At 35.1% G+C, this 16,323-nt stretch overlaps 1 protein-coding gene and 1 long non-coding RNA gene across 2 annotated transcripts; both read right to left on the bottom strand.

Annotated features, from left to right (window-relative positions):
• Positions 1–6,520: 6,520 nt before the first annotated feature.
• Positions 6,521–7,712, bottom strand: LOC109243881. The gene is made up of 4 exons (XR_002070635.1): positions 7,591–7,712; positions 7,246–7,524; positions 7,047–7,163; positions 6,521–6,968 (listed from the first exon to the last, which is right to left on the bottom strand). It is a non-coding gene; the product is annotated as an uncharacterized LOC109243881 (long non-coding RNA).
• Positions 7,713–14,755: 7,043 nt separating this feature from the next.
• On the bottom strand, positions 14,756–16,244 carry LOC109243880 (S-adenosylmethionine decarboxylase proenzyme 4-like). The gene has a single exon (XM_019410889.1). It carries the CDS (start codon positions 16,132–16,134, stop codon positions 15,124–15,126), a length of 1,011 nt encoding a protein of 336 aa, XP_019266434.1. The 5' UTR covers positions 16,135–16,244; the 3' UTR covers positions 14,756–15,123.
• Positions 16,245–16,323: the final 79 nt, after the last annotated feature.

Below are 16,323 nucleotides of genomic sequence, written 5' to 3'. Positions count from 1 at the left end.
TGAGCTATTATCAGATTTAAACATTAATCATTTAACATGAAACATTAATTTCCATACATATCTAACAACCATCCGTAGATACAACATCCAAAAATCATTAGTACGAAGTCATAAGTCTTTCTAAGAGTAACGAAGAATATCAAATACATCACTATTTAAAATTGAAATCAATAATAACAAAAAAAATCAGAAGGTGACTCCGAGGCATGCGAACGTCTAGCAGGTATACATTGAAGTCTCCGAAATAGTTAGTCCAAACACCGGTGCCCGTCATGAGCGGAAGTACTGGATATGCACAAAAATATGTAGAAGCGTAGCATGAGTACACCACAACGGTACCCAATAAGTATCAAGCCTAACCTCGGTTGAATAGTGACGAGGCTAGATCGAGACACCTACTAGACATAGAAACCTGTGCAAGACATATCGTAAAGCTAACAATGAAAGGAACATAAATGTAAGGCTATCAGCAGAATAATTTGTAATTTACAACCAACAATGAAATGACATAACAAATATGACAGCAAGAAGTGAACGAGTAATAAAGCAGCAACATAATCAGAACACAAAAATGAAATATGAATAACTCAAATAAAGAAAACAAATGACAATTTAAATAATCGAATAGTTCCCAACACATAACTTATAACAAGAATTACTCTGAAGTAACACACCACATAATCACATATGGCAGCAAGAGACGAATTTTGCTAATCGATCCCAAAATATATGACAAAATAAAGGTTAAATCAGTCATAAATCGTGAAGGACTAAAACGGATAAATTCAATCACAAATTTTGTGACAAACTCATACCGTCACAAATTAGATTTTATATTTAGAAATATATAACAATTAAATAATATTGGCAATGCTTTTGATAATATTGAATAATTTATTATACCAATGAACAATTATTTATAATAATTTATTATTAAATAATAATTACATAAGTAATAATTTAATTGGAAAATATTATTGTAAAAGTTGCCCTCTCACTCTTTTATAGTAGTCACTTCGGCTACTTAGCCTACATATTTTATTTTCTTTCGACGTTGCACATTTCATTTGGCAAACTTTGATAAGACATAATTGTTGTTGGGATATACTATTAACCATGCGGTTTAGACATAGTATTATATTTTATTCTTTATAGAATAATTGTTTATTTAATTTATTCAATACAATAAAGTACTATTTTAAATAGATCATTTGTTACATGTGTGTCCTCTTAATTATGTAGTAGACAATTTAGTGTATGGAGTCTTAGCTCATGCACAAAAGATTAAATTGTTGGTTCTCATAATTAATAAACTATGTTCACAATCAAAGATATTGTTGGACAAAATATCTTGATGATTGTAGCACAAGATTATAGTATAATTTGTCTTGATTATGGGAGTAGCTTTACTCCAACTTCTTGTGCTAGTATACTCAGTGTATATTGAACGGACCAAGTAGAGAAAAGATATTTTTGTACTAAATATATAAAATATTTTATCTAATTCATTAAATGAGCTTATACTCCTAATCTTGATATAATTATTATGATCTGTGTAATTTGTTTATTGTTTTGATTTATCACAAGGTACGACTCTATTTAGAGTTAGTGTATGCCTAATAGATTGGACAATAACGAATAACATTTGTGAATAATAATTAGTTGATAGAATCCATGACTCGGTTTTGAGTTTGATGATACCATTTATGTAAGCTTATAAGTTTTAATGTGAAAACCCGGTCGGTGAATTTTGTATCCGTCACATGAAATATTTTAAGCGAAATTGTAAAGGATTTAATTATTTGATTAAATTAAATTTTCAGTAATTTAATTTAATTAACTAGTATTTGAGATCTTAACATGGGAAGTTAAAATAAGTGTTATTGAATTTTCGAAATTCATATTGAGGAGTTCAATTGCAGTTTTTTAGTGGAATAAATTACAATTAATTGTAGTAAGAATTAATTCATGCTAATTTCGAATTAATACTATAATTGGTAGCCTCTTATTATTTCTGTGGTCCCTGCTATACCTAGTAAAAGCCTGGACAAGACGTTGGTAAAATAAAAAGTGACTTGGGAGAAAAGTCATCTAATAGAGTTGGAGTAGGATTCTACTTGTAGAATGAGAATCCTACACGTTTTTGGAGGAGGATTTTCGACCAAAATAACTCTATTAATAGAAGACTAATTTCACCCAATAACTTACTTTTCTAGAGTTGTGTTGTTCTTGCCCACCTAAAAGCAAAATCGTCCAAGGTTTTACTAGGCAAATAGCAGAAGACTGCAGCCCTGGATTCTTGCTGTCTGGAAGATTTGTGCAACTATTTCAAGAGGTTAGTGCTTCTAATCTCGTTATTATTGCGTTGTCTACTTTACATGTATTTGATGCCTGGTTGTATGCTTGCTTCCGCTGCGCATGTTCCAACAATTGTAAAGAATATAGGTTAACCTTAATTAGCTTAACTTAACTATAGTATTAGTTAGTGTTAGTGATGTACAACTGTCCTAAGGTGGTTAGTTAGTTAAATATACTGTAGCTTCTTCTTCTTTCTAGTTGAGTCAATTGTATCGATATACAGAGCACAACTCTTGACTGATTCTCTCTCGAAAATTCTCAATCTCAATTTCTCTCTTCATCTGCATATTGTTAAATTCTTCATGGTATCAGAGCATTGATCGAGTGATTCCGGGCAATTTCTTCGCAGAATTGAAGATGATTCGAGAGAATCTGCTCAAATTCAGAAGCTTTGAACCCTAATTTTGTGGTCTATCAATGGCGCCTCCTGAGAACTCGACCGATAATGCGAACAATGGAGACAATACGAGCATCGGAACGATACCTAGCTCGATTGTATTAGATCATAATCATCCTCTCTACTTGCATGCATCTGATGGTCCGGGATCGATGTCTGTGGGACTCATTTTGACAGGTATGGAAAATTACTCTCTTTGGAGTAGCATTGTTAGGAAAGAATAAATTATGTTTAGTTGATGGATCAACATCGAAGGAGGATTTTGGTCCAAATCTGGAAAGTCAGTGGGATAGTTGCAATGCGATTGTGACTTTATGGCTCATGAGCAATGTGAGCAGAGATTTGGTAACAGGAGTTCTATTTTCTTCGAATGCACAGAAAGTATGGGCTGCTTTCAAGGAACGTTTTGACAAAGTGAATGCATCGAGATTGTATTACTTGCATAAGGAATTATTCACCCTAACACAAGGGATTTCGTCAGTATCAATTTATTTCACCAAACTAAAAGACTTTTGGGCAGAATATGACTCCATACTGCCACCTCCTACATCAGCCACTGAGTATATTGAACAATTGGAGTATCAACGACTGCTACAATTTTTGATGGGATTGAATGACAATTTTGAGCAAGCAAGGAGTTAGATTCTATTAATGCCAAGCTTGCCATCTATAGATAAGGCTTATGCTATGGTAGTTCAGGAAGAAAGCAGGAAATCATTTACTGGTGGTACCTATGGACAAACTGGGCATAATGATCAAACTGCGTTGTTTATTGCTCAATCTACATCTAATCCAAGGAGAAACTATAGCTTAGAATGTGATTTCTGTCATATGAAAGGCCATACTAGAAATGAATGTTATAAATTGATGAGGTGTGAATTTTGTAATAAGACAGGGCACTTGAAGGAGAACTGTTACAAGATTATTGGTTATCCATCTGATTTCAAGCAGAAGAAGAAAGCAAATGCAGTCATGATAGATGGATCTGGACAGCAAGGAGTGATAGCTTCACCAACCACAAGCATATATCAGCTAAGCAGTAATGTTGAACTAGCTCAGTTCTTTACTAAAGAACAATATAACCAGTTGTTGCAATTGCTGAACAAAGGCTCTACTGCAGGGACTAGTGCAAACATGGCAGGTAAGTGCTTTTGTGGTAATGTAGCCTTATGTGAGAACTTAGAACGTTGCAAATGGATAGTAGATACTGGTGCTACTAACCACATGACTGGTGATAAGAGTTTACTGAAAAATAAAACTTCAGTAGGAAATTCAGGACAAGTGCAATTACCTACTGAAGATTCAGCATCAATCTCACATATAGGGGAGTGTCAACTCACAGGAGGTGATGTACTGAAAGATGTGTTATGTGTACATGCTTTTAAGTTTAACCTCATGTCAATCTCTAAAGTGACAGAAGATCTTAAATGCAGTGTTACCTTTTTCCAAAAATGTTGTGTGTTCCAGGACCTCTTATCTGGGAGGGTGAAGGACATTGGTAGAAGAGAAGAAGATCTGTACATATTGTCAACAACTTTAGGGAAGACTATGAATAGAGCTTTTGCAGCTACCAGTAAAGAAGGAGGCATGGAAATATGGCACAGAAGAACAGGACATGTTCCAATTCAAGTTCTAAGAAGGATTCCTAGTATACAACACTATGGTAGTAGAATAAATAATGACTCACTGTCTAAATGTGAAATTTGTCCTCTAGCTAGACAAACTAGAGCACCTTTTCCAACTAGTACTAGTAGAAGTTTACATGTTTTTGATTTGATCCATATGGATGTGTGGGGACCCTATAAGGTTGCTACGCATAATGGCATGAAATACTTTCTTACATTGGTTGATGATTTTACCAGATGGACTTAGGTATTTCTTATGAGACTCAAATCTGATGTTATTTTCTTACTCAAGAACTTTATTAGTATGATCAAAACACAGTTTGGGAAGCAAATTAAGATGTTTAGATCAGACAATGGGAGTGAGTTTTTTAACAGTGCATGTAATGACTTATTTCAAATGCATGGGATTGTTTATCAAAGCTCCTGTCCATATACTCCCCAACAAAATGGAGTTGTGGAAAGGAGACATAGACATATACTGGAGACTGCTCGAGCAATCAGATTTCAAGGCCAGTTACCTGTTAGATATTGGGGACATTGTATTGATGCTGATGTATATATAATCAACAGAATTCCCTCTTCTGTCTTGGGACATAAGTCACCATATGAATTACTTCTGAATAAGCCACCTTCATTGGCACATTTAAAGGTAGTTGGATGTTTATGTTTTGCTACTAATCTGACAGGCCATGATAAATTTGCTCCTCGAGCAGTGAGTTCAGTCTTTCTAGAATATGCTGCACATCAGAAAGGTTACAGACTTTTGAATTTGGAGAATAGAGTATTCTTTATAAGCATATATGTAGTGTTCTATGAGGATATATTTCCCTTCCACACAGCAGAAGGATCATCAGAATCATTATTCCTGGATAAAATTCCAGTGCCAAGATAAGATTTTGATGAAGAACTGAAAGCAGTCAGTTCTGCTACTGATACACATATTGAGAGAACCAATATGCCATGCTCTCCTACTCTAACTCCAGTTATCTCAGATGAGCAGGACATTTCACACCCTATTGAATATAACAGTGTGGATAGTCCTGGTGACTCTCTTATTTTGCCTGATGATGGGGACTCTAGAAAATCCACAAGAGTATCTAAGCCTCCCATATGGCTTAAGGATTATGTTAGAGATGACAAGAGAAGTTCTACAAGATGCTGCAAGTACCCTATTTTAGAGGTGATTGGATATGAAGGTATCTCTTCAAAATATCAAAGCTACTTGGCAAAATTTTCAGTGGAAATGGAACCTACATCATATTCAGAGGCAGTAAAGGACAAGAGATCGGTAGAGGCAATGCAGGCAGAAATTAAAGCATTGGAGGACAATAAGACTTGGGAACTGGTATCCTTGCCACAAGGACAAAAGGCAATACACTACTAGAAAATGGTAGATTTCCAACGGCCAAAACGGTTGGAATTCGGTCGGAAATCACGTATTTCCGACTACTTTCCGACCGAATTTGGTCGGTCGGAAAAAAGATGGTCGGAAAACAATTTTCGATCGAATCTGTCGGTGATTTCCGACTAAAGTGGTCGCAAATTTCGAAAAGGTCAGACTACCAAATAATTCACCTTTCCGACTAAAGTGGTTGGAATTTACCGATTGAATCGGTCGTAATGATACAAGGAATATTAATAATTAAAAATTAAATTTTATTTATTTTCCGACGGAATCCGTCGAAAACTATTGAATATTAAATTATTTTTTTTGAAATTTCCAACAGAATCTGTCGGAAGTTAATAATTATTAAAATTTATTTAATTTCCGACGGAATCCGTCGAAAATTTCTGAATATTAATTTTTTTAAAACAATTTCCGACTGAATCAGTCGGAAATCTGACAATTTATTGTTAAATCTGGGGATTTTTCCGACCGTTTCAGTCGGAATTTTGTACAAAATTGGGCAGAATTCTGCCCAATTTCAAGCTACCCACCTGTCAAACTATCACAAACAAAAAAATACCAACCAACAATCTAAACAAACGATACATCAATACAATAATTCGAAACAACAATACATTAACACTATCTAAATTAGCAATACATTAACAAATTCTAAACCAACAATGCCAACCATTAACACAACTTAAACCAAGAATACCAACATTTAAACCTAACAATTTTGGGCATAAAAACATCCAAATAACAGCCCATATTCAAGTTTAAAAGCAATACATAAAGTTGTCTCTCACAATCAAGTTTACCAATCAACCAAAATATCACAACTAAACTACTACACATCAGATTCAGTTTGTTCATCCTGATCATCAGATAAATCATGCCTATGTTTACGCATGAATTTCTGCATCTTAACAAATGTTTCGTATTGGGAGTCCAATTGTTGCTTCAATTCACGAATTTTGTTTCTCATATCTTCCATCTGTTCTTGACTTTGAGGAGAAGAAGAATTGGCTAAGAGTGGGTTTGGATGACTTGTAGGTCGATGTACTCCTAGTCCGTAGACTCTGCCTTTGTTTGCTCTACCCGCTGCCTCTGTCCACAATGAAGCCATATCATCAGGTGTTGGTTGAGTTGAAGGAGGCTGATTTTGTTGCCATTCTTCCAACCTTTTATGATAATCTTCCTGAAATGAAAAACATAACTATTATGTAAACAAACTAATATTAATAAACCATAATTATTTATGAAGTTAGAATTTTACATATGTGTCTGACGCACGCGTTTCCACCCAGTGTTCTCTTGTACCATCCTTTTCCTTTTTCTTATGCAACTCCTCAAAGACCTCAGCATAACTCACATCTCGTCATCTTTCCTTTTCCTTCATAAGAAAAAGCATGAGTTAGACTTTACAAACGTAAAATTCTATATGTAAAACTAAGAAATTTTTTATAAATAATTACCATTCTTAGTTTATGGGCCTCAAAAGTAATCGAACCTCCTGTGTGCAACGAGCCACCTTTTCTAGAGGCACGGTTTGCCTTTGCTTGTTCACTCTTTGCTTTCCATTCTGGAGTATTCTATTTCTCAAGAAGTTTATCCCAAACATCTTCTCTTAACCAGTCCGTCATATTACCGGAATTCCGAGCAGCGCACATAGTATCTTTAATCCTTATAGCAACTTTCTTCTCAAAAATACTATTTATTGCATTTTGATGCCGAGGATGCCATGTGCACCTTGTCTGCAATATAAAAAAGTAACATTAGATGATGACGATAATTATTAAATAAATATAATTAATTTTTACCCTAAATTGATTCCACATTTGCTCTCTGATGTTGTACGGTATCTGTCTCCAAGAAGTCCACGGCTCATGATAAAATGGCTTCATAGAATCTGTAACCAAATGTGTAGCTTGAAAGGATGGCAAAAACCTGCATTAAATTAACATATATATATATAATTAATAAACACCTTTTAATTGCAAATAAATACTCCTTAATGTTAACATATCTAAATGTACATTCAAAACATAAAAATTTGTATAAGAACCTTCTTACCCGTCCTTGTGGGGGACGATTATCAATAACTTAACACATTTACATTTCACACAAGGACACCTAATCCTTCCTCCAATAAGAAAATCATCAAGTGTTTGAGCCTTAGCAATAAATTCAGCAACCCCTTCAATAAATTCATCTCTCAACCCTGCACGATTATGATAATTCCTATTATACATCCATCTACGATGCACAAATTCCATCTACACAAATATAAATCTATAAATGAGATATTAAAATAATTTAATTTATTTAAACTGCTTACAATGTTATACTCTTTCAAAGGTTCCTTTTAGAAATATACATATCATTGTGTCAAAGCACTTTAATTAATATATTTTATTCTTTAAATTAATATTTTTTAACACTCGAAATCTCACACTAATCCCTATTCTAAATAATATAAGTCTTTGAATATACTAATTAAATTTGAATAGCTTCTTAAATGTTCATATAATCTAAATTAATTAATGATTTCTCAAATTAATATTTTTTATCATTATTGCTTTTATACGTGTAGACATAATACTGAACTAATACCACCAAAGGATGTGGTGCAGTGGATGAGACTGCTCTTCCCTTAACCAGAGGTCTCGAGTTCGAGCCCTGGGTATGAAAAAATCCTTGGTAGGGAGCGCTTCCCCCCCGAATGGGGCCCTACGCGGCGCGAATTCAGATATAGTCGGACTCCAATGTGAGTACCGGACACCGGGTGGGAAACCAAAAAAAAGAAATACTGAACTAATTATGTGAGTAATTAGCAGATTTTTCCATCAAAAAACAAGTCAATTGTAACAACTAAAAGAAAAAACTACAGTTCTTGTTCTTATTTTAACTGCACATTCATCAGTAAGATCCAGAACAACAATAACATAGCAAAGAGAGGTTTCCTACACTATATTGATCCTACTTATGGAAGTAGTATAATTCAGGATATTAAACTCCTCTTCATATAGTATGTGAATATCCAGCAACAAGACACAATTGAGAACAGACGACACAAACAATTTAATCTGCTATTCCATGGATGAAGTATTAAGACTTTTATACAAAATATATAATAGGACTTCAAACGTTGCGCTCCGTTAAAGACTATTAAGAAAAGGTCTCAACTATCCATATGGTACCAAATCTGTAATTCAAAAAAGAGCGGAAGCAAGAACTCTAATAATGCCAATACCACTAGGCCTAAATAGCAGTATGTGAATTTCACAAATGCCAATCCCAAAAGGCAATGTCAAATATTTCCTCCTTGATGCCTAAGAAGATATTATTTAACCCAAATCGGAATACAGGACAAACAAAATGTCCATGAGGAAGGGATCAGGTATTGACGAATCATAATGGGAATTATGAAGAATGAATTCATTACAAATCACAACCACATTTGATAACCATCAAATGCCTAAAATAGCATGTGCACTTCAGATTAAACACTCTAAACCCAATTCTTGAAAACATTCTCAATGGCAATGATGAAGAGAGAAAATAATGAAAATAATTCAATAGTTACCTTGCCACTGAATTTCTTCTCCAACTCTCTAACAAGGCGAACATGAACCTTGCGGAAAGCTTTCCTCAGTCTGTAGGGCACATGGATAACAACAACTTTCCTGTTTCCTGACACATCAATTTGACTGCAATAACCATGAAACAGAACCAGTTACTACAATGTGAAAAATATAGTCTAGACTAACTACAACATAGACTATACAGCCATTAAAAAAAGTGCAACATAGACTTGACTACACATACGCTGCTGAATTGATGTATAGGTCCTTCAATTCACTTTCAGCTCTTGGTTGGTGTTTTCCAAATCAAACAATAATCACTTTTCAGCTCTTACAATAATCACAGAACCATCGTCACTATAATTTCATGCCTTAACTCTTTTGTTTTAACAACTGGAACACAGAGCAACAGATCTGCAATAATCCTTAAATTCTTATAACAAAGGAGGGTTTGGGTGGGGGGTAACTTACCTGGCAGTGGAGGATCTCGACGGACTTGCAGCGGCGCCGACGAGTGCTGCTCGCTGATGGAAGCGGCGGGTTTAGGTGGGGGAAGTTTAAGTGAGAGAAAGAGAAGAGAGAAGGAAGAAAAGAGGAGAAGGAAGGGTTTTTTAGAAAACTCTCCGACCGATTCGGTCGGTAATTTGGTCAAAAGTAGTCAACCTCGTTTTACTAAACATTTCCGGCCGAATCGGTCGCTATTTTTTTTTATTTATTTCTTTTTTTTTAATTGTTTCCAACCGAATTGGTCGCTACAAGTGATGCGGAATTTTCCGCCAAAATTTACGACGGACATAGACGGAATATTAGTCGTAAGTATTATCAAAAATTGAAAAAAATATTTTTATGCATATTCCGACCGATTCCGTCAGAAATTTCCGACTACAATTTTCCGTCGGAAATTTCGGTCGGAAATGAGCCATTTTTTAGTAGTGATAGGATGCAAGTGGGTTTATAAGATTAAATATAAGGCATCAGGAGAAATTGAAAGGTTCAAGCTAGATTGGTGGCCAAAGGGTATAATCAGAGAGAAGGTTTAGACTACCAAAAAAATTTTTCACCTGCGGTGAAAATGGTTACTGTCAGAAGTGTGTTGTCTATTGCAGCTTCAAGGCAGTGGTCTATTCATCAAATGGATGTTTACAATGCTTTCTTGCAAGGAGATCTATCTGAGGAGGTATATATGGAGGTACCCCAAGGTGTCAATGGACCAAAAGCTGAATTCAGAGTTTGCAAACTACTTAAGTCCCTCTATGGACTTAAGCAGGCATCTAGACAGTGGAATCTCAAGCTCACATCAGCCTTGGTGGATGCTGGATTTCAACAGGGTCATTTGGATTATTCTCTGTTCATCAAAAGATCAGGAGATCACATGATGGTAGTTCTGGTCTATGTTGATGACCTTCTTATCACTGGAGATAATCCCATAATGATCCAACATACTAAGGATGATTTACAAACCTCTTTTAAGATCAAAGACCTAGCAGAGCTTAAGTACTTCCTGGGCATAGAATTTGCACGATATAGTGATGGTATATTAATGCATCAACGCAAGTATGCCTTAGAACTCATAGCTGAGTTGGGGTTATTAGGCTCTAAACCTGTTTCATGTCCTATGGAGCCAAATGTGAAGCTCACTACTGCTGAATTTGACACTCATACAGGTACTTCTGATGACACATTATTGACTGATCCAGGGCCATATCAAAGGCTTTTGGGTAAGCTTCTTTATTTGACTGTTACGAGACCAGATATCTCTTTTGCTGTTCAAAGTTTGAGCCAATTCATGCATAGTCCCAAGGTCTCTCATATGGAAGCTGCACTCAAGGTGGTTAGATATATCAAAAGCAGTCCTGGTCTGGGAGTTTTCTTGGCTGCTAAGTGTTCTGAATCACTTTCAGCATTTTGTGATGCAGATTGGGCTGCATGTCCCAACACACGAAAGTCAGTCACAGGCTATTTCGTCAAGCTTGGCTCTTCCTTGATTTTTGGGAAATCTAAGAAGCAGCCCACTATCTCTAGAAGCTCAGCAGAAGCTGAATATCGCAGCTTAGCATCCACGATTGCAGAGATTACATGGATTATTGGTTTACTCAAGGAGCTAGGAGTGGATCATAATTCACCTGTGCCTATCTACAATGATAGCAAATCAGCTCTTGCTATTGCTGACAATCCTGTATTTCATGAACGTACGAAGCACATTGATATTGATTGTCATTTCATTCGTGAAAAGATTCAACATGGTCTTGTTTCTACTCTCTATTGTCCTACAACTGAGCAGGAAGCTGATATAGTCACAAAGGGACTTGGTCGCATTCAGCATTCATATTTGCTGTCCAAGCTAGGTCTACTCAACATCTTTCTTAGTACTAGCTTGAGGGGGGTGTAAAGAATATAGGTTAACCCTAGTAGTTAACCTTAGTTAGCTTAACTTAACTATAGTATTAGTTAGTGTTAGTGATGTACAGTTGTCCTAAGGTGGTTAGTTAGTTAAATATACTGTAGCTTCTTCTTCTTTCTAGTTGAGTCAGTTGTATCGATATACAAAGCACAACTCTTGACTGATTCTCTCTCGAAAATTCTCAATCTCAATTTCTCTTTTCATCTGCATATTGTTAAATTCTTCAACAATAATCCCTCACAGTTCCGTCACGAAATCCAATAATTCTTATGAATATTTGCCTTGTTAAACATTTTGTGACTGAATTCTTATTTTCGTTACAATTTTGTGAAAGATTCATATGGCCACCACAATTTTTGTGACGGAATAGTCCGTCCTAAACTTTATTTTTCATAAAAGAAATTAGCTAGAGAAAAGTTCGTGAAGGATTAATATGTCAGTCACAAAATTTCTGACGAAATTATGATGGATATCCTAATTTTTGTCATAAATTTGTGACCGAATTGGGACATACTGTTATTTTCTTCACAAATTTGTAAGAGAATTATGACAGATCATCATCATCACAAATTTCGTTCACATTAATGAATTTTTTCATAAAATCACCACAAATTCATTACAAAACAGATGTTTTCGTCATAAATATTCTATCACAAATTTGAGTTCTTCTTGTAGTGCATACTTGACAAATATTTTTAACTGAGGAAAAATATAATTTTCTTTCCTAATTTCTATTTGACTATAAGCATGCGTGTAAAAGGTAGTTAAAGTGTTAAGATTAATTACAAAGAAAAAAGTACCAGAGTGGAGTTAAGGCTTTTGGTCATGTGATGAACGGTGCTTATAAGAAATGGTTGGAAGCAGCCCATCAGAGATGAACGAACTGCCGACAAAACATCTAGATGCTTAACGAAATAGGAAACACTACAATGTTGTCAATAATTACAACATAGTAACTCTGTAATTCTGATGTTTTAAAACAATAAGTAGTAATAGTACTTTAAATTCTTGCTATACGATGATGTTGAGCTAAAAGGACCAAAGTAATTGCACCACGTATACTTAGCTCCCCCACACACTACTAAATCCAACTTTTATTAAGTGTAAAGTTGATATTTAGAGCTCATTTTTGTGTTCAACGCATGCCCAACTACTTCTAAAATATATCAAACAAAGAGTTATACGTGTTAACCATATATTGAGTACGTATCAGCTATATAATTTCTTCTTTAATCAAGCCAATGAAAGTTGTAATTAACTCCCACAATCTTTAACAAGGGCACATGTTACTATCAAATGGATTTTATTTTAAACTCAAATTTGTTTTACCAAATTATAACCCCTTTCATGATTTGTCTGTTCAATGTTTATTTAAGTATAATTTAAAGCTAATGAAGTGACTCCACAAACTAAGGTTTTTGCTTCTTTTGCAATTGCTTCATCAAGAATGCTTAAGGATTTGAGTGCAGAATAGACAGCAGGTTCTTCATTTGTAAGTTCAGTGATTCCCTTTTAATCCTTTCCTTTCTGAATTCGTCCCTTAATTCCTTGATCTTCTAGATAGCTTAATAAAATTAGGGTACACACAAGAGCAAAACTGTGTTGTTGCATGCTAATAATGTAGAATTCTCTGGAAAAGTTAGTATTATACTACTAATTATCATTCGTCTCTCCCCCTACCAAATACTAACGCCCATTCATCTCCTGCTCACTGCCGTCCTAATTGCTTGGGAGCAAGAGGGAAAAGTGACCAACCACCACTTCAGCCTTGTAATAGAATGTAGTACCTCCCCTAATTCGGCTTTAATATAACTTCCTTATATTCTTAATTATTTTTTGGTGCATGCAAGATTCTTGTAAGTTATCATTTACATATACACTACGGCTAATCATGCATAAGCACGCGATCTGGATAGAATAGTTACAAAATGATGGTTGACTTCAATTTTATAAAGCGAGATGTCTGATAGAAACATAGTACGTAGTAGATTGTAGCTTTGCAATGTTAAAGAAATATATAACGGTTTGACATGGTGTTTGAAACTTAATATTCTCCCCATTACCACTTACCATTTTATATGCATTATTACGAACATGACTTATTCTTACTAACATGACTTGTTGAGATCCCACTAGCCACTTATTTTTTACTTGGAGATATAAATATGAAATGCACTAATTGGAATTCTTACCACCTTTTATTTAATAGTTAATAATAATATTAGTTTTACACCTTAGCTTGCATTTATTAACGAAGAATTAACCCAAATAATTGTCCATCTAATCTCTTAAACTAAATATATCCGACAGATATATAATATATATAACTCATATATAATATTTATAACGGTGTATAATCAATGTACAATCTATGTATACGGGTAAAAAAAGTAAACATTGAATCTCACGGGCTATTTGTGTAACATTCCCATTATAAATTCATGCGATAGAACTTCCTTTATTTCATAAATTTTATGCACATTTAATACCAAACGAAAACGAGACGGAGATATATAATGCATTTGCGTCATACATGAAGATGATGAATGCAAGCACGTCCGCCTGCTATTCGGTCGTGTCATTTAAAGCACGCTTAGGCATGGAAATTGGAAAGAACGGGAAGGTAGACCCGTGCAATTTTATATTTGTATTACGGCTTCTCTCTTTTTAAAAAAAAAAAAAAAAAAAGAAAAAAAAGAAAAAAAAAAGAGAGAGAGAGATGAGAAGAAAGACAAATGAAAATTAAAGAGATTGTACGTAGAAGTTCATGCCTTCTTTTTTTCCTACAGTTATCCACCACTACATGATACAAAAAGGAATTTGATCAAAATTCTCTCTCTAGGCGTGACAAACATAAGTGGGTTGCATTATCATGATGTACCAACCACACCATTTCCCATTCTTCCATTTCTCAACACTTTAACTTCTCTACACAAGTCAAAGCTCACATCCAATCCGATGCATGCAATTGCATTACCCCATGCATCAATATTCACATGATTTTTTACTTAAAATTTTTAACTAAACTCTAAAAAATAATACATTGAAAAGACAAGTAAAAATAAGGATCCCCTACTTAACTTCCACCATATACTTTCCTAAATATCTTCCCACACTTAAACCAACATGACACTACCACCAACCATAGCTGTTGCCGCCACACATAGCATACCAAAGGCGGATGAAGCTTATAATTTTATGGGTTCATATGAATTTAATATTTTTAGCCATAGATATATATGAATAAAAATTTACTGAAATTTCAAAAAATATTGTATTATGAACCCATAATTTCAAAATACAACGAGTTCACTACTAAAAACTTTAAGTTCAAATCCTGAAATCTGCCTCATCATCGTACAATTCACCTATTTCCGGGTGGACGTAAAAGATTGAAACACCACAGTTCCAGCAGCAGGAAATTCATCAACCGTGCAACTCCGGCGTTTCATCCCAAGAGGCTCTACGGCTTTAACAATTCTGCTCCAAATCTCACTGCTGCTCGTACACGTGATCGACACGGACATCGTCCCCGGTCGGAAAACCTGAACCACCTTCTTCAAAACCTTAACAATGTCATCACGATCATCATAAATGGACCCCACACACTCAAAACTCGCGTAACTAAAACCATCTTCTGGCGTTACATGAATTGTAGAGTAACGATCTCCGTCAATACCATTCATTGAGTATCCACAAGGATCAAATGCAAAGTCACAAATCAATGCATTAGAGTTAATATCTCCAATTCCGGTTATCTCCGTCATCTGTTTTCCGGTAGTATCCGGATGCTTAAAGAACTTCCGGGCAAGTACCCGGTCAAGATCCGTCATACAAATTTCCACTGTGTACAAATCGTTCGAAATAGGAACTGAGTAAAACTTATCACAACTAGCAGAAAATACATGCCAAGAATGTGAAGTGAATTTTGAAGGCATAACAGAAGCTTTTCTGTAGCAAAGATGATTAGGTAATTGATCTTGTAAGTAAATAATTTCTTCTTTGAAATTTGTATGAGGGTAAGGTTGGGCTTTTGGAAAAATGTAATTTCCTCTAGTGTATCTACACTCAGTTATAATAAGTCCAATTTCGCATGCATAGTGGATAAATGGACGGATAGATTTTAACAACTGAGTGGTCCCACATGTTTTGATGATTATTTTTGTGGGGTAGACGAAAAGGCTTGATTCTGATAGTACGTAAGAATCAAAATATTGGTTACCAGCAGCTGATACTACGGTGCACTGCACAGCATGTAATACTTCCTCTATTGAATCAAAGTCAACCTGCCGGAGACCACCCATTCCGATCACCGGATCATCGCCGGAGAAGTGTAGCTCCAGCCTCTTCTCAAATCCTTCAAAACCAGAAGCAGCCATTTGATGAAACTATATATGATCAGATAATTATAAATCACTCAAACTTGAATATTTCTCAAAATGTGGACAAGGTTATAAAGTGTAATATTCTTTTTTCTTGAGTGGGAGAGTGTTGGTGCCTAAACTGAAACAGGGAAGTGAGTATATATAGTGGAAGAAAATGAGAGAGGTGTGGGGGTAGGAGGAAAT

This window comes from Nicotiana attenuata, unplaced genomic scaffold, assembly GCF_001879085.1.
Source record: "Nicotiana attenuata strain UT unplaced genomic scaffold, NIATTr2, whole genome shotgun sequence".
NCBI lineage: Eukaryota > Viridiplantae > Streptophyta > Magnoliopsida > Solanales > Solanaceae > Nicotiana > Nicotiana attenuata.
The sequence above is the reverse complement of the archived record's forward strand: the minus strand, read 5'-3'. Positions and strand labels throughout refer to the sequence as shown.

Coding starts and splice junctions, on each gene's coding strand:
- LOC109243880 (XM_019410889.1), bottom strand. CDS start 16,134: ATGGCTGCTTCTGGTTTTGAAGGATTTGAGAAGAGGCTGGAGCTACAC.